Source organism: Hydra vulgaris, chromosome 15, assembly GCF_038396675.1.
Source record: "Hydra vulgaris chromosome 15, alternate assembly HydraT2T_AEP".
NCBI lineage: Eukaryota > Metazoa > Cnidaria > Hydrozoa > Anthoathecata > Hydridae > Hydra > Hydra vulgaris.
The window spans coordinates 53,834,282-53,861,232 of NC_088934.1; the positions used below are offsets into that span (position 1 = coordinate 53,834,282).

The 26,951-nt window shown below is 27.5% G+C and overlaps 2 protein-coding genes across 3 annotated transcripts in view; both read left to right on the top strand.

Annotated features, from left to right (window-relative positions):
• Positions 1–17,175, top strand: part of LOC100208537 (nose resistant to fluoxetine protein 6) — a 40,177-nt gene extending 23,002 nt beyond the window's left edge. The window contains exons 13-16 of one of the 2 annotated variants that reach the window (XM_065820511.1): positions 4,859–5,051; positions 5,209–5,351; positions 7,802–7,908; positions 16,448–17,175. In XM_065820511.1, coding sequence (XP_065676583.1) covers positions 4,859–5,051; positions 5,209–5,351; positions 7,802–7,908; positions 16,448–16,490 — 486 coding nt within the window. In that variant the 3' untranslated portion in view covers positions 16,491–17,175. The remainder of the gene's footprint in view (positions 1–4,858; positions 5,052–5,208; positions 5,352–7,801; positions 7,909–16,447) is intronic. The other variant, XM_065820512.1, reaches the window with a different exon arrangement.
• Positions 17,176–23,511: 6,336 nt separating this feature from the next.
• On the top strand, positions 23,512–25,363 carry LOC136092071 (uncharacterized). Its single transcript, XM_065819790.1, has 2 exons — positions 23,512–24,059; positions 24,562–25,363. The coding sequence occupies exons 1-2, from the start codon at positions 23,512–23,514 to the stop codon at positions 25,361–25,363; spliced, it is 1,350 nt and encodes a 449-aa protein (XP_065675862.1).
• Positions 25,364–26,951: the final 1,588 nt, after the last annotated feature.

Sequence of the window (26,951 nt, forward strand, 5' to 3'; positions counted from 1 at the left end):
TCACCATGTCCCTGGTAGTACCACGCTCAACTTGTTTCTTAGCGCAGTGGCCTTGTTCACCAAGGTTTGTGTTTCAGAAATAAAGAGTAATAAATAATAATCTAATAAAAATAATAAATAATTTAATTTTTTATTTCTTTTGTTAAATAACATAGTTTTAAATTCAAATAGCATACTTTTAAAGTTTTAAATATTTAATTCAAATAGTTGTAGCATAATTTGTTTTTAATACATAATAATATAATAGTGAAATATTTATATTGAAATAAAATATTCATGTATATTCATCAACACTTATTGGTGTCTATTTTTTGTTTAAATAAATCTAGAAACAGTTTGATTTTTTTTTTCAAAACCTCTGCCTTTAAACTCATAAATCTGAGAGCAAATTTTTCACTTCTTAAATTTTTCGATTCCCATTTTCTCTTTCTAACACTGATATTGTTAGTACATAAAAATCAATAAAAAATTTTTGGTTAACAAATTAACTTTATCTGAATAATGATAATTTAAAACAAAGTAAGCTTTAAAGTGGCAGTAAACTTTTTTTAATTTTTAGTTATACCATACACCCAGAATGACGTTTGGATAAAATTTATTCAAACTGCATTCTTATCTTATCCCTAAAAATACATTAAAGATTATTTATTTCTTATAATCCTAAAAAGAGTTATATGATTTTTTGTTTTTTTAATCATGATGTCTATTTCTCCAATCAGACTTTAGTCTAATTATACCATAAAGCATATGATTAAGCAATATGACCATATGAGTAATTGTAATTGGAGTAACTCAAATAAGTTTAATATATTCTAGCAATATTTTCTGCAATAATTCTTATATATTCTCAATATATTATATCTTATATATTCTCAATAATTCAATTTTCTGCAATTCTAGCAATATATTCTGCAATAATCATATCTGCCTAAGAAAAAAAAATTTTTACAATTTAAAATATTTTTTACTCGATTTTGGATTTTTAGCTACTAATTTTGATTATATCACATTTTCCATTTTTTAAAAGGTCTTTAAAATTTATCAGAACTTCTGCATCCAGTAGAAAATTTAGACATCTTCCTTTTCATAAATTTAAAATAAAAAATTTCATTATTTTATTTTTATGTACTAATATATGTAATAACTAAGATGCCTAATTAGAATTTCTATAAAAATTTCCAATTTTTTTTTGAATAATTGATTAGTCTGACAAAAGCTAAATATTGTAAACATTATTTAAATTGTATTTCAACCTTGGTGACCATGACAAAAAAGTTCCTAAAACTTTATATTAGTATTGGACTAATAGATAAAGAAAAAATTTACCTTTAGTAGTTTCCAAGATTTGAAAAGAATCAGTAAATTGCATTATCAACCGCTATTTTTTGTTCTCTCCTCCCCCTCCCCCTTCTCTCCTCCCTCCTCCCCCTTTCCTCTCTCCTCCCTCTCCTCTTCTCTCCTCCCTCCTCCCCCTTCTCTCCTCCTTTTTTTTTTTAATTCAGATTCACTCCCAGACTATTTTTATATTTGCACTGTTGAAAACAAAGAAAAGAGTTAAAGACCAAGGTTGACAGAAGACTTGAAAAGTTATAGGTTGTATGTGTCAGGAATTCATGAAGACGGGAGAGAGTTCCAAAAGATTGAAGTGCTGGGAAAAAAGCTAGGCAAATAAAAGTTTTAAAGAGCATGCAGATACATGAAAAAGAATGAGGATTCTCTGAATGATAAGTCAAACGAGAATATGTTTTGGTTGATGGAATGAGAGATGATAGCTAGATAGAGTGATTCCAACTAAGTTTACAATTCATTTTTTGACCTTGTCAAGAAGAGAAAGAGAAAAACCAGCCTAAATATGATAACAGTATTCCATACAGGGACGAATAAGAGATTTGTAGTGGTAGAAAATGGAATCAGAAGTAAGAAAATGGCAGGCACGGTAAAGAGAAGCAACCTTAGCAGATGCTAACTTAATAATTGATTGTATATATGGTTTCCATGAGAGGTCAGTAGTGAACGGTAATTAATAATCCAAGAAGGCATAAAGAAGAGGACTAAGTGAGAGTGTTGCCATTCATTAATATAGAAATGTTGACAATATTACAATAGTTCTTTGCAGTAAATAAGTTTTAAATGAGTTTTGTTGGAGTTAAAATTCACAAGCCACTGCAAACCCCAATCTGTTACAGAAGTGAGATCAGATTCAAGATTGGCTTCCTCTTTAAAGCAATCAAAAAGAGAAGACTTTTTTGTCAAGACAGGAGTACTTAGTTGAGTCATTAGCAAATAGATCCACTTTAGATGTAAGGTTGTCAGGAAGATTATTAATGTGGGTAAGAAACAAAACAGGACCAAAGATAGAACATTGAGGAGCCCCAGCAGAGTGTTGGCCTTCAAGGATGACTTTAATAAAGCGGTTAGAAAGAAATGATTTGGTAATTTCAAAAACTTTCCCATATACACCATATGAAGCAAGCTTATGGAGAAGACCAGTGTTCCAAACTTTGTCAAAAGCTTTAGACATGTCTAGAGCAACAGCCCTAGCCTTGCCACCCCTGTCTAATGCAAGATTAAATCTTTCAGTCACAGCAGTTACCAAGTCAGCCATAGATAGAGCAAGAGGATCTAAAACTGTATTGATTGCCTGACAGCACCTTTTTACATCAATAACTTGCAATAATAAAAACTTTTTATGTTTGTTCTAAATAAATAGCTACTACTAAAAACTACTTAAAATTTTTTCAAGGTCTTTTTGTTAGAAGATATACAAAACATGTTTGATACAGAAACTGAAAAAGTAAAGATTTGGGCTAAAGATTTGAATTAAAGATTTGGAAGACTTTTCCTCTAAATCTAAGCATTTTAAATGATTTTAATCAGAACTGAATGATTTAGTACACAGTTTGCAATCTTTTAAGCATGAAGCAGAACTATTAATCTTTTGATTAAAGGAAAATAAAATTTTACCGCATTTTAAGAATTTTCTACTTTAAAAAAGTGAAGAAATATTTGTTAACTTTATTTCAGAAGTAAATTTATTTGTTTTCTGTCATGGTATTTCTGGTGTCTTATTACAGTTGGTTATTTTTTATATAATCCATGGTAATATCTTAGGTTGCGTTTCAACTGGTCATTCTGTTTATTTGCAAGAGACTTACTATGACTTAAAAATGGTGCTTAACTCAAATAAATACTTGAAACACAACTTTGTGTAGATCTAAATATATTTTACTTTTCTTCTTGGTTAGTAGAAAGTTTCATTTCTAACCCAACTGTCCCACATGCAAATCTTTGCATGTGGGACAGTTGGGTTAGAAATGATACTGGATCCAAAAAAAATGGCTCACCCACAACACTCTGGCAGTGGGTATGCCAAATATTGTGAATGAGTTGTTAGCAGAAAAAATAATAGTTTTTTTACCACTTCAACCTAAACTTTAATGAATTTGTTCACTGAAAACTTATAGTGTTTGCTTTCAGTAGTTACAGACTTGCTCAGTTTGTCATTGGAAAAAAAGATGAAGTAGTTTTTGTTGGGACATAAGTTTGCTATCTTACAAATAATGAATATTTTGTTAAAACAATGGAAATAAATAAATCAGAGGAAGAGAAAGCAATGAAGGAGGAGAAACAGTAGATAGAAAGAACTGCTTGCTTATTGTTTGAAGTTGTTGTAAAAAAACTTTCTGAAAAATAAAAAAGTAGATTTTATTGTTTAATTCTTTAAAGGTTTTTGTTTTATTCACATTTTTTGTTTTATTCACATTTTTTATTTTATTCACATTTTTTATTTTATTCACTTTTTTTGTTGGATTTTATAAATTCTACTTCTTGTTTCTTGTGATTTGTTTCTTTAAAATCTTAAAAATATGAAAAAGTGAAGAACTGACATTTCCACCAAGATCGTCAGACAGATGAGATTGTTACCAAAGATGTTGGGACAAGCACATGATGGCAGATCGCTGTTTGATGATCACTGATCATCAAATAGTGATTGACACATGACACATTATTAGTCATTTATCTAATTTAATTATGATTAGTTATCTACTAATTGAGAAATTCAGGAAAAACTTAGGAAAAATTTACAAAATGAAGGAGCTTCTAGCAAATTATTTCAAAATGAAAGAGTTTCTAGCAAATTATTTCAAAATTTAAAAACTTCTAGTTTCTTCCCGAACAAGTAGTGTGAGTAAACAATATTGTCTGCAATTCTTTTTTAAAAGGAGAAAATATTTAGAGCATTTTTTTAGAACATTCTTTAAAATGTTCATTAAAGACATAAAATTGATATAATTAATCTGTTTTCTTTTTTTCTTTAAATGTTAGGACTAACTTTTTAGAACATATTTTCAAATGAATTTCAATCTTTCCAGAAATACCTTGGGGAAAAAATATATTTAAAATTGTATACAAAATTATAACAAAAAACCCTGAATGATTATCTTAAAGAACATATTCTTTAAAATAATCATTACGCTGCTTTTAACCTCAACTTCTAAGTATAAAAATAAAGAAGAAGAAAAAAGTCACACAAAGAAATGGAAATGCCATAAAATGATATATATATATATATATATATATATATATATATATATTTATATATATATATATATACTGATAGACCATTGTGTTTAAATGCAAAACAATTCAAATATTGACAATAAATATGTAGCTTCATTAAATATTGACAATAAATATGCAGTTTCATCAAATTAAAGTTTTAAAAAGATATAAATAATTATTAGAAATTACTTTTTTTTTTTAATTTAATAATAATAGTGTATATAAGATATAGAAATTTATATAAAAAAGTATATAAATATTTATATAAAAATTATATAAAAATATAAAAATTTAGATTAAGCTAGCTTTTGCATGGATTGTTGCATTTGGTATTGGTCTAGCTGTGGTTTATGGTCCTTACATAGTGATTCAAAACAATAATGGAAAGTTTGGCGAAGTTGCAAATATTATTTATAGTGCTTTATCAAAACTTTTATGGGCTGTTGCAGTATCCTGGGTAATATATGCTTGTCATTGCAATCTTGGAGGTATTTTTTCCAACTTTTACATTAAAAAAATAACAATATTTATGAACATATTCTATTGTACTATTATTATTTGTTATTATGTTGATTATTATTATTATTTATTACTGTATGTATTTAAAACTGCATTTTAGTTTATTTACACTTTTCTATTTTATAGGTTTCGTTAACAGGTTTCTGTCATGGAATGTCTTTCTTCCTATTTCTCGATTGACTTTTGGAGTTTACCTTGTTCATCCACTTGTTTTACTCTTCTTCTATTATTCACTTGATAACCCAGTTCACATTGAAAGTATTACAATGGTATAAAGTTTTGACAATCTTCCATTGTTATTGCAGTGCTTTATGTTTTTAAATCAAAAAAAAGTTTACTAAAATGTCATCAAAATATTCATTGTAAATCTATTTTGTTCATAATTGTCCAAACTGTTTTTAATAAATCTTATTGCCTGTTGTTTTCAATAAATCTTATTTGCTTGTTGTTCTCAATATATAAGTAGCCCATCTGCAAAACTCTTTAAGTCACAAAAATTAAAATTTTCAGTTAATTCTATTTCCACATTCTTTATACTGAAATTTATCATCAATTTAAATGTTACACCTATTGAAATATTTTTTTGTCCTAGAAAGTTGACGCGCAACTAAGTGTGGTTTAGTTTTCTCTAAATCTGTTTTCTCTAAATCAATTCACTTAGACTTAAAGTGTTTTGAAATGGGCTCCTTAAATCAAAACAATTACCCAAATTGTAATGGTTTTAACTGTTGTAACTGTTGTAACGGTTTGTAAATTGTAATTAAAGATGCTTTTGGAAAGATTATATTAATAGAAATTGTATAGAAACTTTGTAAACATAAATAAAATATCTATCTGATAAAAAAATAAAAAATGATAATAAAAAAAAGAAATATTCTTATTAAACTTATCACCAGGAAAAAGAAGAACCAGAAAAAAACATCAAATAACATTTTCAGTTTCAGATCAAATTGGTTTAAAAGCATAAATACAATATTTTGCTTCACAAATAATATTTATAGTTAAAACTATAATTTATAGTTTATAGTTAAAACTATAAATTATTATTACAAATTATTAAACTTTAATAAATATTAATTAATAAATATAAGTTATTAAATTATTTGTAATAATAATTTATAGTTTTTATAATAATATTTCATAGGCAAATATTTTAATCAAAGAATCAAAGAAGAAGTCATAGAAAAATGTATGGCTTCAACACTACCAAAGAGTAGTTTGTAATCAATTAAAATTTCATATTTTCTTCTCACTTCTCACTTCCAAGACAATTAATGAATAACTTCAAACAAATAATGAATGACTTTAAACAAATATGAATGACTTCAAACAAAATGAAAGAAATGTCCAATTGTGAAAGAGTCCAAGCAGGAAATTATATTTTACCAAGATTCTAGCCTCAGCACATTTCGGACTTCATTGACCTCTAAGATGTGTTAAAATAGGATGATTGTTTCACTCAGAAAATTTGAAATCAGAAGAAAAGTTTTTCAATAAGTAAATTTTTAAATAAAGCCTACAATGGTAGGCTTCATTTAATAATAACTTAAACGGTTTCCATAGTGGAAAGAGATTTTAAAGTATTTGTTTAATATTTGTACAAAAAAGTATGAATGTGAACCTAAATTTTGTTTACCGTTACTATTAAATTTTATTTAATGGAGAAAACAAAATTATCTCCTTTAGTTTTTTAAGATTTTAGATTGAGAACTTATGGAGATTTAAAAATGAAAATTTGTGGAGATAAGAAAATAAATTTCCAAAATTAACATACAGCACTATTTATCTCTTTTTTTGTGTACCAGATTTTTAATTAAATTTAAAATTAAATATAATTTTATTAAAAATTAAATTAAATTTTAATTTAATTTAACAAAATTTTCGTAATTTTATTGTTTGATGAACTAGTTTTCCTAAAAAAGAAACATAGCGGAGGCGTTGCCAAGAATTGCCTAGGTTACCTATTTTATTTGAAGGAAGTAAAAATTCTTTTATTAAGCAAAAATAGCTTATGCTGCTGCTTATTTTTTCTTGCTGTTCTCAGTGTTATTGCTTGTTATTTTTTCTCAGTGTTATTGCTTGTTATTTTTTCTCAGTGTTATTGCTTGTTATTTTTTCTCAGTGTTATTGCTTTCATAATGTAATTTTAAATTATTGAAGCTAATAAGTTTCAATAAATTAAGTTTCTAGTAACTTAAAGTTGATGCAAAAATTAAAAAAAAATTATAAAAATATATATATTTTTTTTAAATATATATATTTTTTTTCTTTTAAATATATTTTTTTTTAAATAAAACGCAAAGTATATTTTACATAAACAACCTAATATATTTCATAACTAAAGTTGAAAAATATATAGTCAGAAAGATAAATAATAGTTGATAAGTTGTCAGAAACATTAATTACTTATATTAAGTTGTCAGAAACATTCATTATTTATAAGTTGTCAGAAACATTCATTATTTAAATAAAAAATTAGATAAATTTAAAAAAAAACTTTTAAATTATTGTGATAATGATTTTGATGATTTTTTAAGTTTTCTCATTAACTTCAGTTTTTTTAATTTACTCATTTACTACAACTTTTCTAAGTTTACTCATTAACTACAGTTTTTATTTGTAAGAATATTATACCTATATTTTTTATTGTCATTTTATTTCCTAAGATTTTTTTAACAGATTTTTTTTTATTTGTTATTTGATAACTTTTTTTGCAAAGGTATTTCTATTTTGTGGAACTTGGACAATTTCTTTGGCAATAGCTCTTGTATTAGCTGTTGGGTTAGATCTACCAATCATTAATTTAGAAGAAAAACTAAAGCGCAAGTTAGTTTTGTTATGTTTAACTTTTTATTTATGTGGATTTTGAAATATATCAGTTTGAAAAAAACCTTTGTGTTTTTAAACTTTTTCTGGTGTTCTATAAAAGTTTTTTTTTAAAACATAATATTGACATTTATGGTAGCAAAAAAATTGTTCACTGGTCATTTAATTTACTAATCATTTAATCAATTATTTGAAAATTACTGGTAATTTATCTATAAGATATCTGTATATATAAATCTACAGATTTATATATACAGATATCTTGTGCTCAAGTTTCAAAATACCCTAAAAAATGCCCTCAATAGTTCCCAAATAGTTTGGCTTTGAGCACAATGTAAGTCTCAAATTTTAAAAAGTTTAATGTGCTCATAATGGTCCAAATTTTTTTTTTAGATTGTGTATCCAGGTTTTTTCATAATTGTTATTAAAACTAGAAAAAAGATTTTGCAAAAAAAAATAATATTAACGCACATTTAACAAAGAATGCAAGTTCTACATTCATATGACATTTATATTATCACATTGTTCGGCGCCTCAAAATGGCATTTATTTTTATTTATTATTTTAGAAAAACATTTTTTTATTTTTTTTAACATCTTTTTTTGATTAATACTAAAATTCAATTTATCTACTGTATTTTAGAGCATATACTATATAATCCATCTGTGATTCTTTTCTTGCTTAATACTTGCTTATTTATTTTCTTAGTTGATCTCAATTTGCTGTCTGATGCATTAAGAAATAATCAAATTTTGTCAACAACAATGTCTATTTTGTCCACAACAATATGTCTATTTTGTCCACAACAATATTTTTTCCATTATGGATTTAAAAAGTGTTTTTCCATCAAAATGAATGATGCATGGGTAGGGAGATGCTTGGATGCTGAGTTTTACATCATCAACAGTAACTGCCATTTGTTTAGCAGTTTGTTTAATCTTTTTAGATGCTGTTGACCTGCTGCAACTTACATTTTTAAGATAAATGCTAGAACTATTGTAATTGCAACAGTAACCTTTGTCAAAACATCAAGAGAAATATCAGTAATTGTTGCAATTGGGGCAATATTACCAGAAATCTCAGATTAAATAATATAGCAGAAATCATTGTAATACTGGTTTGACTTGCTCAATAATAAAATGTGTTTTTTTTCTTTTTTTTATTTCTTAATACTTTCTCACTACAATACATTATTCTCACTTTCAACTACAACTTGTTGTGGCTCTTGTTTATTTTCTATCATTTTCAATTATAATTAAAAAAAAAAAATTATACACAATACTTAAGACTATTTTGAAAGAAACGACATTCACTTTGTTAAAAATATGGGATGTAACTAAAATATTTAAATACTTATTCAAAGTGAATTATACAAATTAACATATGAAAATTATACAAATTAACATTAATGTATATTGAATTTTTCAATATTATATGTATTATATTATAAATATTATATGTATTATATTACATTATATTATAATGTATATTGAATTTTTCAATATACATTAATGTTAATTTGTATATTTAATAATGTTAATATTGTTTCATTATTTTGATTTTTTCTTTTAAAGACATATTTGAAAAAAGTTAAAGAGAAAAATGCAACTAAGCATACAAAACAAACAAAAGTAGATTTTAAATAATGCTTAAGTGTCACCAGGCTTTTAATGTGAAATGAAAGTTTACTTTTCAGGACTCAAACTATTTCTATAATATCTAATCGTAAAAAAAAAATTTGAAACTCCTATTTAAGGTAGAATGTTATTAAGGTATTTTATTATACCCCTATATATAAGGTATTTTTTTCCACCCTTAAAGGCAAACTTAGTTTTTTACATCTTTTTACTTTTTGCATATTTTTTTTGCTGTTGTTGAGATTTGAAAATTTGCAACGACACAGTGATAGCAACACATTTAAAAAAAGCTATTTTACTTTGATTACAAGTTTAAGTTTACAACAATTTGTTCAGCAATCGCTGAACCGGTGGACTGACACAGTACTCACTAAGCCCACAATTATAGTTGGCTAGAAATGTTTCTATAGTCGCAGATGTAAAGCTGTTTCAAAAACCCAATAAGATGCTATCAAGACTTTTATTGCTTCATCGATGGATACAACGTTACAAGTAATTAAACCATTGAGGTAGATTGCTGTATACACATCTTTAACATGCAGAATATTGGCTTGATTTGAACAAGTAATTCTTGTTAGTGTGCTTAGAGTTGATTTCTTAAAAAATCAAAATTGTCAATATAAAAATTACATTTATATTGACAAAAGTAAACAAAAAACACTTTAAAAATTAAAAAGTCTCATCAAGAATGGTAGCTTCAAAACACGTATGAGTCCTTATTTATCCCGATCCATCTTTCAATTTTTTCACCAAACATGGCAGGCAAGCACAACATCGATGGTCTTATTTGTTGTGCAAAAAATATGTATAAACTTTTTTAAATAAATAAACATAAAATAAATTAAAAATAAAGAGACATATTATAAACCTTCTATATTGACATTCGACTATTGACATTCGACTCAAAAAAGTGGCTGCCATAGATCCTATGGCAGCCACTTTTTTTTTTAGGTCATTATATTTGGCATTTCTGTTCCCCAACTTGGCCATCTCCAGTACTTTTATAGATCTTTCAGCTGTAAAGAACTGGTTTATTTTATTGGTTTCTTCATTTCCAGTTTACCTCCTCTAATAACTACAAATCATAATTTATTAAATTTATCAACTATGAGTTATTCTTACTCCATCGATTTATAAATTTAAGTTAAAACACACCTCTGTAGCAATCTTTAATGCTGGGTACTTTTCTAGTATTTGTGTTGTGGTAGAATTAAGTATTATTCTCCTGCTATGCACAAAAGTTTTTGCCATTTGATCTCTTATCTTTGACATATCAGGAAGACTTTTTTTTAACTCATTTGAAATGGTTTCTTTGTGTGCAATGTAGCTTAGCAAATCCTTCATAGCCTTTGTTTGCATCTTAAACAAAATTTAATAAAGTTTAAAGCAACAATATTGCTTTTTAGTTTTTTGGAAACCATATATTAAATAATACAGAATTTGAATAACTGATCTCTAAGATACCGACCTCTGACTGCTTCTGTTTTGGAGTTACTACACATTCAATATAAAATTCCTTTCTTTTTAACATTGTACCAAATTTTTTATGCTCTTGTACTGAAGAAACATGCATTTAAGACCTTTAGACTTAAATCTTGTTTTTAAGCTGTCTAACCAAGTTGCCTTGAAAGAAATTACTTAGTCAAATTGATTATAAATAATTTGTGTATAAATATATATATACACTACTGGTAATTAATTTGAGACCAGCAGTTAAAAACGGTATTTACATTTCAAAAATAAATATATCTTATTATCATATTTGCACTTCTTTATCTTTGGATCAAAAATAAATAATGTATGTGATGAGTTCTTCCAGCATAAAAGACAATACAAGGATTATTTTTAACTTTTACTTAATTTTGATTAATGACTTGTAATTGATTTTGAAAATATAATTTTTCTTATTGGTAGCTTCTTGTAGATACTTTATGTAGATTCAATATAGTATATAATGACTTGCAAATGAATATACAAATATTGTATTATTTGAACTGTTTATTTTTTTTTAGTTTCTATTTTGTCGTACTAAAATGGTTCTACTTTGAAAATTAAGCTTTGACAGAGGCGTGGTGGCCCCAGAGGTTATGCGGGATTCCCGCATGGGCTTTTCACTCTTTTATTTAAATATGGGCCTTTTGGCAAATTTTAATTTTTTCTACATTTTAAAGAAATTCCACAATCATTTACAATATTTATGTTTGCACAAATTAAATTTTATTAATCCCTAGATTTTAAGTCTTCAACTTTGAGCGCAATTATATTAGTATTTTGCATAATAATAATATTGCTCTGAAAACAAAGTAGATATTTTAAGACGTATTATGATATTTTTACCATAAGAAAAATTATGAACCCATAAACAGTTTTTAACGATCGCAATGTTGACAAAATAAAATGAATTAACTTAATTTAAAATTTAACCCCAAAATATTTTTTTAAATGAATTAATACGCAATACAATTACTATATAGTAATTGTATTGCGTTTTAATTCATTTAAGAAAAATGTTTTGGTATTAAATTTTAAATTAAGCTATTGTCCATACTTTTGGTGGTAAAAAGTGGTTTTATCTAGCAATTTATTTTCTGATAGTTCTTTATCTTTACGAGTTAAATACCCTGATATATATAAAAGAGAGAGAGAGATTGAGAGAGAGAGAGTTATTTAAAGTTCACTGACTTTTTTTTAAGTTTTTTTTTCTATATATATTTGTGTGTGTTTGTGTGTGTATATATATATTTATTTGAAGTTTGCTGTCTTTTTTTTATTTAACGTTTATTTGTCTATTATATATATATATATATATATATATATATATATATATATATATATATATATATATATATATATATATATGCGGTAGCGGTGTAGTGGCTAAGCGCTTGCTCCATAAGCGAGAGGTTCCGAGTTCGATCCCCACCACGTCCCTGGTAGTACCGCGCTCAACTTGTTTCTCCGCGCAGCGGCCTTGTTCGTCAAGGTTCGTGTTTTGGAGTTATAGAGTTGAGAGAGAGTTATAATCACTATTAAGTAGCCTCCTCATCTGTAGTGGCTTTATCGGCCTTGAGGAGGTGAATAACAAAAAATATATATATATATATACATTTATGTTTTGTTTTAATTTCAGTTTTTAATTATATAGTAAATCTTTTTGAGTGAAAAAAGTTTATAAAGTTAAAATAAAATTACTAAACCGATTTTTTTAGTTTTTGCTGTTTATAAAATAGGCCCCCAGTCAGATACGCCGTTTGCGCGTTGGCAAGGCCTGCAGTATAGATCGCTGTGTGTCAAAATAATTATGGGAATTGAAAGATAAAAATATTGATGATTCTATATTAAATTGGTCCATCCTTAAAACAGCATATAATAATATTTCCAAAAAATGCATAATATGCCCACAAGAAAAATGAATAATGAAATAATTGATCGAACGAACCAAGAATGATTATTAAACGAAAAGTCAGGATTGTATTCTTAACGCGTGAAAATAAGTTTCTCCTAAAAAAAAAAAAAAAGTGAACTCAAAAAATAATTGTATTTAACAAATATATTTAAAATAATATCTTTAATATATAAAAAATATATTTAAAAAAAAGCACAAGTAAACAATTTTAAAGAATTCAATATATATATATATATATATATATATATATATATATATATATATATATATATAAATATATATATATATATATATTTAAGCAATTTTAAAATGTAATCTACAAAATAGAGTGCTCAATGTTCTTAAGAGAACAGAGCAATTATAAAGTAGTAGAAATATACTCAACAAAAAAAAATTTCATTTAACACTGTTTCATCAATAAAGACTCATCAGATTTTCTGATGAGTCTTTATTGATAAAACACAGTGTTAAATAAAAAAAAATTCTGATGAGTCTTTATTAATGAAACACAGGGTTAAATGAAAAAAAATTTTTTTAAGTAATTTTCTACTACTTTATAATTTCTCTGTTCTCCTAAGAACATTGAGCACTCTATTTTGTAGAATACATTTTAAAATTGCTTTTATATATATATATATATATATATATATATATATATATATATATATATATATATATATATATATATATATATATCTGTGTGTGTGTATATATATATAATTCCTGATAAATCGAACACCGTTTAATTCGAACTTTTGTTATCTCGAACTATTTTCTCTTGAAAGCAAAAACAATTGTTTTACTTCGCTTAAGTCGAATATTCGCTTAGTCGAACCGTTTTCCTTGGTCCCTTGGAGGTTCGAGTTAACAGGAGTTTACTGTATATATACTACTCTGCCTGCGCGCTGAATTTTTTTAAATTTAATTTTTGATTTTTTAATTTTTATCTCTGATTGTTTTATAGTTTTGCATATATATATATAAATATATATATGTATATTAGGTATATGACAAAGAAACTTTTTTCAAAATTTTAATTTTTCTGATGTTGCATTTGATGAACTTTTACCAATAGATCACTGTTTTGAGGTTTATTTCATTGGATCACAAAAAAACCTCCCGCACCTAGCACCTCACCACTTTTAACTTTTTCGATTTTTCACTTGATTTTGTTCCCAGTTCTTACTTCCTTATGCTTGACTTTGATTTTCAAATCTGTAAATATATAATATTGTATATTGTATAGTTGTTCATATCATTCAAACAATTTTCGTTTATTTGCAGTATTAATTTGCAAGATCTGCTGTTTAGTGCTTCTTTTTGAAAATATGTCCTTTAAAAGTAAAGTAAAAATCAGCAGTGGAAGCAGCTGGTGAAATGTGGACACAAAATTTGAAATCAAGCACGAAGCGCCGTCCTAATATACCACAGGTAAAACAGGATATGAGTGACAAATTGTGTAAAATGCCTTCCAACAGAGATATCTTTGGAAGATTCTTGGGACTCTTTGATGAATTGAAAGGACGACATGATCGACTAACAAAAATATCCGAGGAATTGATGAATCTTTGGTTTAATTTTCCTATTCTTTCCTAACAACAAGTGTCTGCTAATGTTGACAAACTTATCACATCATTTGAGAAACACAGAAAGCGACCAAATGCAGTATTTAAAGAAAATCTTGCTCATCTGTTCGATATAACAAAACCAGATGGAAATTGGCTTTGTAGTGAGGAAAAACAACTGTACAAAGTACAAATTGAATCAGATGGCAGGGTGGGATATACAACTATGAAAGTGGCTCCTATGTCAACAATCCATCCATCAAAAAGGGCCAAAAGCACATCAGAACCCTCAACAAACCAAGCGGTTATCTCTGTACCACTTTCCTGCGATAGTGAGGGTTCTGAGGAAGGAAGCAGCAGTGGTGACTTGGAGGCAGTTTCAGGAGAATCTCCCAGAAAGCGTGCAACACGTCAGTCAACTAAGTCTTCTGCCAAACTAGTGTCTAGTCACTCTTTGTCAACCAGAAAAACGTCATGGGTGCTTCAAAGTCTGGCTGAGGATGGAGTTTGTGTCCCAACACCATCACAGTCATGAGTCTGGCGTCGAACAATCAGAGATGCAGAACAAGTTAAGAACCGCCTCATGGAACTGATCTCTGAAGAGAAATTTTCTTTGCTTTTTGATGGTAAGAAAATTGACAAGACTGAGTACCAAGTTGTGTGCTTGAAAAATGACAAAAGAACATTAAAACTTAGCATTTTGGTTTGTGACATATAACATATATAAAGCACTACAGGACCTGCTTGATGATTAAAATGCATGGAACAGTATTCAGATGATCATCTCTGACACAACAGCTGTAAATACTGGTGGCAAGAATGGAGTTGTAGCCAAGCTTCAGAAAACATTTCGAGACAAGGGATTCGATGAACCTCAATACATCAACTGCCAACACCGCATTCTTGATCTTGTTCTATGACATGTGTTGGATTTTTTTTTTCCTATACAGTCAGTCGCCTAACATTAACTACAAAATTATTGATCAGATTATGGAGCATTATGATGATTTAAAAAATGCCTACAAGAGTACAGCAGTGGTAGCAGAGTATGAGAACCTTGGCTGGAGAGATGACTTTAAATTTCTTTTTCAGCTTTGTGAAGCATACAAGTTTTACAAAAATGAGGAAAAATGGCCTCGTATCAAATGGCACAAGCTGCCATCACTGCACAGTGCCAGGTAAAACTCAAGAGGCATTTTTGCGCTTATTGCATTTTTCATTCTTCCAAACTGGCGAGAACAGCTGAGGATAACTTGCGATTTCGTTGCAACTACATGGTCGCGGGCCTGGTTTTCAAACCAGCACTATGCGGAGGCAGCTTATGAAGACCTGCTGTCAGCAATATCCCAACTTAAGTGTTCCAAAGCTGTGAAATGCTTCTCTACCCACTGGAAGAAGGAACCATCAGTGCTTGATGCGCCTAGATCCAACATAGTATCCGAGAGAGCTGTAAAGTTGATGGAGGACATTCTTGCAGTTCTTCTTGCAGAACAAACAAATATCTTAACTGTAAATTTATTAATACTAATACACAAATCTGAAAGATTCTTAACATCACTACAAATGCTGTAGGACAGTGTAGGTACTCATTCTCATGTATTTCTCATGTGTATTGTATATAAAGCTGACATATTATAATTAATAGCCTTTGGGTTGCTATGTGTTGTATGGTTAAATATGAAACTGTCTTAGGTGCGGGAAGTTTTTTCAAGGTATGGTGAAATCAATGTCATTTCTGTGATTTATAGGCAAAAGTTCATCATTTAGAACCCCATGCTAATTGATTTAAAATTTATCATATATCTAATGTATATGTGTGTATATATATATATATATATATATATATATATATATATATATATATATATATATATATATATATATATATATATTAATATTTTGAAAAAAATAACAATTCATTTTTTAATCAGGTTTCTAACTGTGAACCAAACAAGAGATATTGTTTTTCATTGAATCAAACAAAAAGTTTTGTATTTTTTGGAACCAGACAAAAAGAATTGCGTTTCGTGGAACTAAGCAAGACATTTTGTACTTTATCAACTATTCAAAAAGAGAAAAAAATTGAATCAAGAAATGCTTATTTCAAGATATTTTTTGGAATAAATTTAATTTAATTTTATGTTTTGTTTAATGAGACATCGTTGCAGTCAAATAAGAGATTTAAGGATTATATTTGCTATATTTTGATTAAAATATGTTTATGCTTATATATTTTATATTACGTTAAAATTTTAAAATTAATCCATTAAGAATTTTATACATGGATATATATTATCAGGTAAATTGTTTTTTTTGTTTATTTTGCGAGTTATTTTTTTTGTTGCTATTTGTATTATAAATTTTCAGCGTCAGTCCGCTCAGCGGTCAGATAAATATTAGTGAATAATGGATAGACGATTTCTGTGTCACAAGCCTCCTTCTTAATTTACTTTAATTCATTACTTATGATCTTATGATGTTGTTATTCTTAATTTTGTATTTTGAAAGTTTTGTAAAAAACTAAATTTCAAAATTAAATGAGTGATTTATTTTTTCTGTCATTCTTTTCTTGAGATTTTTTTATATTACAAGAGTTGTATATTATATTGTGAAAACAATTTTTATTGTGCGAAAATATTTTGTATAAATTGCATTTAAACACCTAAAATTTTTACAGAAAAATTTTTATTAAAAAAATGTTTGTTGCTATTTTACTTGAAATCGCTCAAGCATTCTATTACACCCTCTTGATTTGCTCATGCACTCTAATACTCCCTCATGATTAGCTAAAGCGTTCTATTACGTCCCCTTTAAAAGCTCAAGCATTCTATTACACTTTCTTTAAGTAACTGAAGTCGGGATTGTAGTTGGCTCCATGAAGAGTGTATTTTGTGTTTGCTTTCGTCAATGAACAAATAATTTTACATTGTTCTTGTAAAAATATAATAAATTGTTTCTATTCTGACAGGAGTATAAAAAAGACAATACATTATTTTAAGTATATCTTTTCTAAAGTTTTATTAATTTTGAAAGTTCATAAAATATGTAATTATAAAATTAGTTCTTACATATTTAAGAGTTTTACCTATTCCAATAAACACAAACACGAGTTAAGTATTAAAAAAATGTTTTAGATTTAATATATGTTGTTTCACTGTTCTTTTTTGTTATCTTTATATATATATTTATTGCGTTCGTGTGTATGTGACTGAACTCCTCATAAACGACTGGACCGATTTTGATGAAATTTTTTGTGTGTTTTCAAGGGAATTCGAGAATGGTTAAGATTCACAATTTGGTCCACTGGAAAATATTTTATATGTATGTATGTATGTACATACATAGATACATACATACATCTGTATATATATAAAAGGCAATGTTTGTATGTTTGATATTAGCTATAGGCGTCAACACCTCTGGACCAATCAAATCCAAACTTGGCACAGGTACTAAGTAGGCCTGAGCGGTGGTTTTGGCCAGGTTTGGGGCACCAATGGTGGAGGGAGGGAGGTGGAGGAGTCAAAAACGAACAAAATTTTCGTGACGTAATTTATGGACGACCCATATATATAACGTGTATATAAATATATAAAAGAAATATATATATAAATCTAGATATATATAAAAAGCAATGTTTGTATGTTTGATGTTAGCTATAGGCGTAAACACCTCTGGACCAATCAATACCAAACTTGGCACAGGCACTAAGTAGGCCTGAGCGGTGGTTTTAGCCAGATTTGGGCCACCAGCAGCCCCTCCCAACCCTAACCCTGAGAAATCCGCGCGAAGCGCCGGGTAATCCAGCTAGTTACTTATATTTTCTTACTTAAACTCGATAAAAGCTGGTTATATTGCCGTTATATAAAAGATTTATATATTAAAAATTTAAAATATCCAATCCTTTTTTTCGCCCCTTGAGTCTCTCAGTTTAGGTTAACTGAGCAGCACCTTAATTTTCAGTAGCTGCTGGTCAATTACAATAAAACGTCTCTGACCAATTTTAATTTGAGATTCAAACTTTTTTCTCACCCCAACCTCAAGGTCTTCAAATAAGTCGTAAAAAGCTGAATGACAGTTTTCTATCTAAAGTTCACATGCTATATATTCCCTTCGATCTTTTAATGAGCCCAGCTTTAATTCCATTAGGAGCATGGGAGTTTTGTGTGCGATGTGTGTCTAATGTTCAGTATTCCGTATTCATGACAAAGAAATTAAAAAAATAACTAAGTTTTTGTTAATTTTAAGGTGGTTCCACAAAAAAATATCAAAATTTTATATCAACATACTTTTTAAATATCATTCTATACTCTTTCCAATGATATATTATTTGAGGGGTCTTTTGAAGTATAAAGATAAAAAATTAAGGTTTTAGAATAAAAATTTGCATTGTTTTTTTTTGTATTTAAGTTTTTAATGTGCATTTTGCGAAATATGATTTTTATAAAAATTTAGGGTTTTCAAATCTCAAATTTTCATAAATAAACTTTTAACTATTAAACTATTTAACTTTTTGACTTGAAATTTTTTCATTCTTCAAACATATACCTAGAAACTGACGGAAAGAAATAGGTGATTCTTTATTTGATTTTTTTTATTTTAATTTTATATTTGGATAGAGAGTTTCAAAAGCGTATTTTTTTTACGTTGACTGCAATTATGAGTTTTTAAGCCTGCATATAGATTTTTTTTTCGCTTATTTCCTTTACATTATCCCGTTTAGTGATGTAACTTAGACCAACATTAATAGGTCTAAGTTACATTTTTATCTTTTGTTAATCAAATATATCAACTTATAGTATAAAATGACTGAAGTCATTAAGCATGCATTATATTTAAATAATTTTATCTAAATCATTATGTCTAAATAATTTGATAAAATGTTTAATCATAATAGTACTTTAATAGATGTTTTAAACACAAAAGAACATTTTTATTTTTTATTTTTTCAGCCATATAAACTTATTAAAGTCGTAAACCATAATATAAATACAAATAGCAGGGGCAAGAAGATCAAACTCCTTAGTCTATACAGTAAATATAAGACAACAAAAATCAAAAAACGTAACACTATATAATATAAAACGTTTTTCTAAAGACTTAATAAAATAAAAATCATCGGTCCTAAAGTCCTACTTTAACTTTTTGTTTTGTATTGGTTAAAAAAAAAGTTTAAAATAAAGAAAGAAAAAAATTTGTACAAAGAAAATATATTACTAAAGAGCATGCAAGCAGATAAGCATAATCCTGAAGCTTTCCTTTTACACCAGCATATATCTTGAAATGTGTGAATAATTCTTATAAACCATAATTTTTTATATTTTTTTTTTTATAAAAAAAAGAAGAATTTAAACAATAACAAACGGCACAATCCTTTTCTAAGACCGTTAAGCCCATAATGACAAACCTCTAATTGTTGGGTAAGTTTAACAGTAGCAATCATTAAAACTTCAGAAAAAGCTGAGCGCTACGTCGTTCATCAGTAGTTTTTGCTTCAATTTGTTTTTAAACTCATTAAGTGTGGCAATTGTTTGGATCACGCGTATGTAAAAATTTTTTGGATCACGCGTATGTAAAAATTTATCAAGCTAAACTATATCATTAAATGAATGATATATGTATACAAAAAAATTCTAACCAAGCTGTCGTAGGAGTTGATTTTGCAGAAAACTCTAAATGCATCACTCAAAACGAACCACAAAGCGCTCTTTACGGCCAGACTCCAATTTCAATCTTCACCTCGGTTGTATATCATTGGTGTTATTTGCAGTCACTTGCAATTGGATCGGACCATCAAAAATATTCAAAAGAAACCATGATTACGTTTATTGATGTCATTATGGAGCAGCTGCAGAAACAGTCCAACAAGTTACATTTTTGAGTGATAATGCAGCATCTCAGTTCAAAAATAAGTATATAATGGAGTCTTTAAAAATGTCACAAAAAAGAACACAAGATGAAAATTAAATGGGCTTTTTTTTGCACCCATGCACTTGGGTTGTTTGGTGTAATTATTCTGGTCAATGTGACAGCGTTTAACGGCCTTTACTTTCGAAGTATTTATAAAGGAGTCACATAAATACTTACCAAATTTTAAAATTAAAGTTAAAGCAACCGAATAGTTACTTTTTGTTATTAGAATTTTTATTTCACATTAAAAAAAAAATCTTTGACGTTTAAGCGCCTTTTCATTTTGGCGCTCACAGGCTACGCCCCAAGGTTTACTGGAATTATATAATATCTTTAATATACCAATTTTATCAATAATAAATGTTATTAAAAAATAAAATAAAAATTGACTAAATTAGCATGTTTTTAAACAACTATGATTCTCTGAGGTAGAGCGTTACGTCATTAACTTAACGTCAGTAATTAATGAACTTCAGAATAATATCTTCTGCACAGGGAATTTTTTTTTTTTATTTTTTATTTTAGGTACTCCAAGAAGTTCTTGTCACAAAGCACCGCGGAAGTGTATTTAACCGGGAAGTTCACACCTCCTTCCTTACCATGACGCGAAAATATGTCCTGAGGTCGTTTCCAACCTCGATCTCCTGCTTATATAGCAAGCGCTCTAACCACTGCGCCACGGCCGCACAACTAATACATGTATATAGCTTATATGTACAACAAATCATTTACATAAATGAGTCTTTAATTCAAAGTAATTTTTCAGTTTTTTTCTTTAACTTTCAAAAAAACTTGAAGCCAAATGTTAATATTAGATAAATAGCAGATCGCAGCGTTACGTCAGTAACGAACATATATTTTTCTAATTGAAGATAAATACGAATAGTCTGAAAATTTTATATAAACACCAACATTACCCATATATATATAAATACATTTTGACTTTTATTACGAGGATCTAATATAAATGGAAAGTATTTATTGCAGTATATTATTTGAGAATCATTAATCATTTTGATACAAGGTGATTAAAAATTTTACCACAAAAAAAAAAAAATTATGACTTCAAAAGTTAGAGAGAACAGATATTAGACGTTTAAATTCTTTATGATTTCGTATGAATAAATAACAATATTTCCATTGAAATCTTGTTTTTTGAACATTTTTTTTTCCCGAGTTTTTTTTTTTATTTCTATTAATTTATGTATCTTGAGGAAGTTCGATATATAGCTTTGCATATTTTATTGTATTTTTTATACTATCGAAATGTGCTTTTTTATTTTTCCTATTAAATGTCAAATACTGCCTTTTTTATATTTAATCAATGTACTTCCTAATGATAGCGAACTTTTTTTAAAACACTAAAAGCGAACTATTTTTAAACATCAAAAGCGAACTTTTTTGCTCTTTGAATCTGTCCTCTATTATATATTTTTTACTTGCCAATTATATTCAAAAAAAATTTGTATTATTAATTATTTAGTGCCCCAAGAAGGCCTACCGGTCTTATCACAAAGCAACGTGGATTAGCATTTAACCAGTAAGTTCACATCTCCTTCCTTACCAATGACGCATAAATGACCAGAGCCGGCTCTGAACCACAGACCTCTAGTTCTAAAACCACAACTTTAAACACTACACCACGACTGGTGTAAATTAATAATACCGTTAAAATATTTATTTTAGATAAATAAAAACACGATCCGATGATAAATACAATTAAATTACATAAACTTCTTTGAAATATTGCGTCAAAATCTTTAGATTAATAATGTAAACATAAAACTCCAGTTAAAAAATATATATAAACATAGAACTATGATAATGTAAACGTGGAACTCCAAAAATTAAATATATGGTTTAAAACAAATAAGTTATCTCTAAACATAGGAAAAACAAAATACACTTTATTTTATTCAAACGAGCAAAGAAACACACTACCAAATATTCTACCTTCTCTAAAAATAGAAAATATAGTAATTGAGAGAACTTTCGAAACTTAATTTTTAGGAGTTATAACGGATGAAAATTTATCTTGGAGAGCTCACATAAATGCCTTAAACACTAAAATATCGAAAAACATAAAAACTTTATAAAGCAAGACCTATGCTGTCGCAAAGTAATTCAAAACTTATATATTTCTCTTTTTTACATAGCTACCTCATATATGTGAATATAGCTTGGGCGAGTACGCATATAACCATATTGAAAACTTTATATCGATGTCATAAACATGCTATAAGACTAATTTACCGACAAATTTACACACACTGAACCTTTATTTTACACACTGAACATTTATTTTACACACTGAACATTTATTTTACACACTGAACATTTAAAGAAATGTGCTTATTATTTATCAAATTAACATTTACAAAAATGTATTGTTTTTGCCCTAATTTAAATTAGGTCAAGTCCCAAACCATTTTTTAAATAACTTTTTTATAAATAAGGTTAATAAATATAGCACAAGAGAAACAGGAAACTTCATTACACCTTTCAAAAAAATAAAACTCTTCCAGTTCTCAATTTCATATCGGGGTCCTTATTTATACAGCAAACTAGTTACTAAAAATAAATCAATTTGCAATCCAGATAATCAACAGACCTTGAAAACTAAGTTAAAAAATCTGATACTGAATCTAACCAAATACTCTGAACTCTTCTAAGACTATAAATTAAATTACATATATATCAACTGCAAAGTGAATAGTATTCATTGAATTATATTTATTGTGAACTAGGACAATGTTGCATTGAACTTTAGAAAAAATATATTTAGCTGCATTTAGAGTTCTAATTATTTACAAATATCTAGCAAAATTAAAGATAAATTAAAATTCATAAACTTGCAATAGACACATCCCGAATTTCAATGATGTAATGTTACGGCTATCTGAAATCGAGGCGAACCATGACAAAATATAAATTTTCAAAATAAAACATTATAACATTTTTTGTTTTTTATTTGCTACAAAAATGTTTTTTGCTTAGGAACATGATGTTTTTTATGTTTTTTTATTTATTGTTGTTAATTTTAATAATATCTTTTTTTCTTTATTTAAAAAAATAATTTAAAAATATGGATGTAAGTCTTGGAGTTGCAGAAGAGGAGGTTTATATTGGTTCAACTAAAACTCGTCCTAAACAGCTGGAAAGTGGTGGTAGGGGTCAATTCTGCTGTGTACCAATGTGTAAAAATGCTAGGTATGACAAACATAAAAATAAGACAAACATTGGTTTATTTACTTTTCCTAAAAACAACCCTCAATTGTTAAAAAAGTGGATTAGTGTATTTAATAACATTCGAAGACAAGGAGGAGTAGACAATTTTAATGTTGAAAAAAAGTATACCTTAGTATGTGAGTTTCATTTTAACATAAGTGATATAATCTTAAAACCTTGTTCTGGCAGAAAAACACTTCATCAAGATGCTATCCCGTCTATTTTTGTATTTAAAGAAAACATTATTAAAAAAGAAAGAAAAACTTTAAAAAAACGACTTAGTTGCAATATATTAACAGAAGCTTTAGAAAGTGAAACTTGCAATAGTATAGAAAATGATATAAATTTTCATATCGATTTGCCCAAAGAAGTTGTTGTTTGTGAAAATTGTCAAACTCTAAAAGAGCAATTAGAGCAACTTAAAAAAGAAAACGATTTCTTTAAAAATGAAAACGATTTTCTTCAAAATGAAAACGATTTTCTTCAAAATGAAAACGATTTCCTTAAAAATGAAAACGATTTTCTTAAAAATGAAAACGATTTTCTTAAAAATCAAAACGATTTTCTTAAAAATGAAAACGATTTCCTTAAAAATGAAAACGATTTCCTTAAAAATGAAAACGATTTCCTTAAAAATGAAAACGATTTCCTTAAAAATGAAAACGATTTCCTTAAAAATGAAAACGATTTCCTTAAAAATGAAAACTTAAACTTAACTAAAGTAAACTCCGATATAAATGATGAAATTAAAATAAAAAACAAAAACGAGTTTAATTATGAAAATATTTCCACTGAACCAAATTTGTTCAAATCTTTAACTGGTTTAGAAGTAGACAGGTTCAATTATATATTTTTTTTAGTGGACCCAGGTGAAAACTGTAAATTTTTAAAATTTTATGATTCTCAGTCAAGTGTTAAAAAAAACAAAAAACAACAACAAAAACATAGAATCAATGCAAAAAAAAGGTCCGAAACCAAAATTAAGTGCACTTGATCAGTTTTTTATGATTCTTGTTTATTTTAAAAATGGATTTGCACTTTCTCATATTGGATGGTTGTTTAAGTTACCAAAAACAACAATATCAAGACAGATAATATCCTGGATTAATTATTTGTACTTTACACTTGGTAGGATACCTATTTGGCCTTCTAGAGAACAAATTGATTTGACAATGCCTGAATGTTTTAAAAGATCTTACCCAAAAACAAGATGCATCATTGATTGCACTGAGTTGTTTTGTCAAATACCATCATCTTTAAATATTCAGAGTTCTATGTATTCAAGTTACAAAAGTCATGTTACTTACAAGGGATTATTAGGAATATCTCCTTCTGGTGCTATAATATTTGTAAACCAGTTGTATCCAGGATCAGTATCAGATAAGGAAATAGTAAGAAGAAGCAGATTTTTAAATAAAAATTTATGGGATAAAGATGATTCTGTAATTGCAGATAGAGGGTTTACAATTGAAGAGAAATTAGCAAATACAAATGTAAGTCTAAATATCCCTTCATTTTTAGAAGGTCGAAACCAATTTACATTAGCTGAGGTTAAAGAAAGCCAAACTATTGCATCTGTACGAATACATATAGAGCGTGCTATTCAAAGAATAAAGCGATATAAAATAATTCGTAATGAAATATCTTTATCTTTGCATGGCTCAGTAAATCAAATTTGGACTATTATTTGTCTCCTCACAAACTTTTAATCACCATTAATAAAAGATACAGAAAAAACATAATATTTTTTTAAACTAAAAGAATTTATTTTTCTAATAATGTAATAAAAAAAAACTGCCTTTAAATAATAATATTTTATTCGTCATATAATTTATTGTTCAATTTCATTAGTCTCAAGTTCAACGATAGCAGGTAAAAGATATTTGATATAAAATAAGTTTAGTTTATTTACAACATCTTTAAAGTACGTTATATCAAAAGGAATTCGAATAATAATGCATCCTTTGAATGTATAAACAATGAAATCACAAAATGTTACTTGTGATATGCCAAGAGCCATTTGTATTTGAGTGTAATATCCATTTTCGTGTTTTTTTCGCAAGACTGGTTTGTCATTTTTTATTTTCACATAAAAAGATTTGTCGAGTATTAATTCTTTGGGTGTATAGTTTCTCTTTGACCAAGGGCATTTTATTTCTATTAACCCAAATTCATTATTCAACTCTCCATTAATTAACATACCATCAGGTGACGCAGCAAGCCATGGTAATTTAGGTTGTATAACAATCCCTGTTTCTCTTCATTTTATAGAATGATTAAGTTTGTGTTTCATAATGTCTTTATAAATATCTCTAGCAATAGGTTCAAACTCTTTACCATGTTGTACAGCTTTTTCAAAAAGTTTAGAATCAGATAAATTATATTTTTGTGTAAAGACAGGTATTAGACTGTCAAAGTTTTTGGCTTTAATATATACTTTATGAGTATTGCTAGAAGTAATTTTGTTTTGTCGTATTGCAAGCTATTTATCTGACAAATTTTGTAATTAGACTGTCAAAGTTTTTGACTTTAATATATACTTTATGAGTATTGCTAGAAGTAATTTTGTTTTGTCGTATTGCAAGCTATGGTTTTTTTTCAATATCTTTTGCCTCTATATATGTAACTTTTATTCTTTCGAAATTTTCTTTTCAAAAGAAAATGTACAATTTGGAATGATGTCATTATAGTCATCATTTATTTCTTTTAAGGGTAAATACTCAAATTCAATTTCTGGTTCTTGAATAGCAGATTCATCTTTAGCTAATTTTTGTATATTTGATATTATTTCAAAATGTGGTTCCACAACTTGCAAATGCATACTAAGAGGTGAGCCTGTTGGAAAGTGACCGAACCTTGTATTTATGTATTTGTAAGTGTGAATGGGTGGCACAACATGGGCAAAACCAATTTTGTAGGCGACATCAATAAGTTTTTTTTGCAACTCTAACACTTTTAAGTTCATGTGATGTTCATTAAAAAAAAGTCTAGGGTCATACAATGTAGAGTATATACCACGCTTATTATTTTCTCTCTTAATAGTTGAACTCATTATAGGAGCTTTACTTATATTTTTTTCACTTTTTTAAGAAATTTCATAGAGTAATCAGCTAATTCTAACAACAAAGCCATTACATGGTTACAATATCCACTCAATCCTGCTGGACAAGAACAGTAAGCATACACAACATGGGACGAAATTTTTGATAGGTGTACAATAACTTCTCTTTTTTCCTTTTTCATACTCACTTTACACAATCCTTTAACTTGAAATACATTTTTTGCAGAATATGTAAA

Excerpts from the sequence above, each read along its gene's own strand:
- LOC136092071 (XM_065819790.1), top strand. The coding sequence starts at position 23,512 with ATGGATGTAAGTCTTGGAGTTGCAGAAGAGGAGGTTTATATTGGTTCA. Across the intron at positions 24,060-24,561 it reads AATTGTCAAACTCTAAAAGA|TCAAGTGTTAAAAAAAACAA; the intron begins GCAATTAGAGCA and ends TATGATTCTCAG.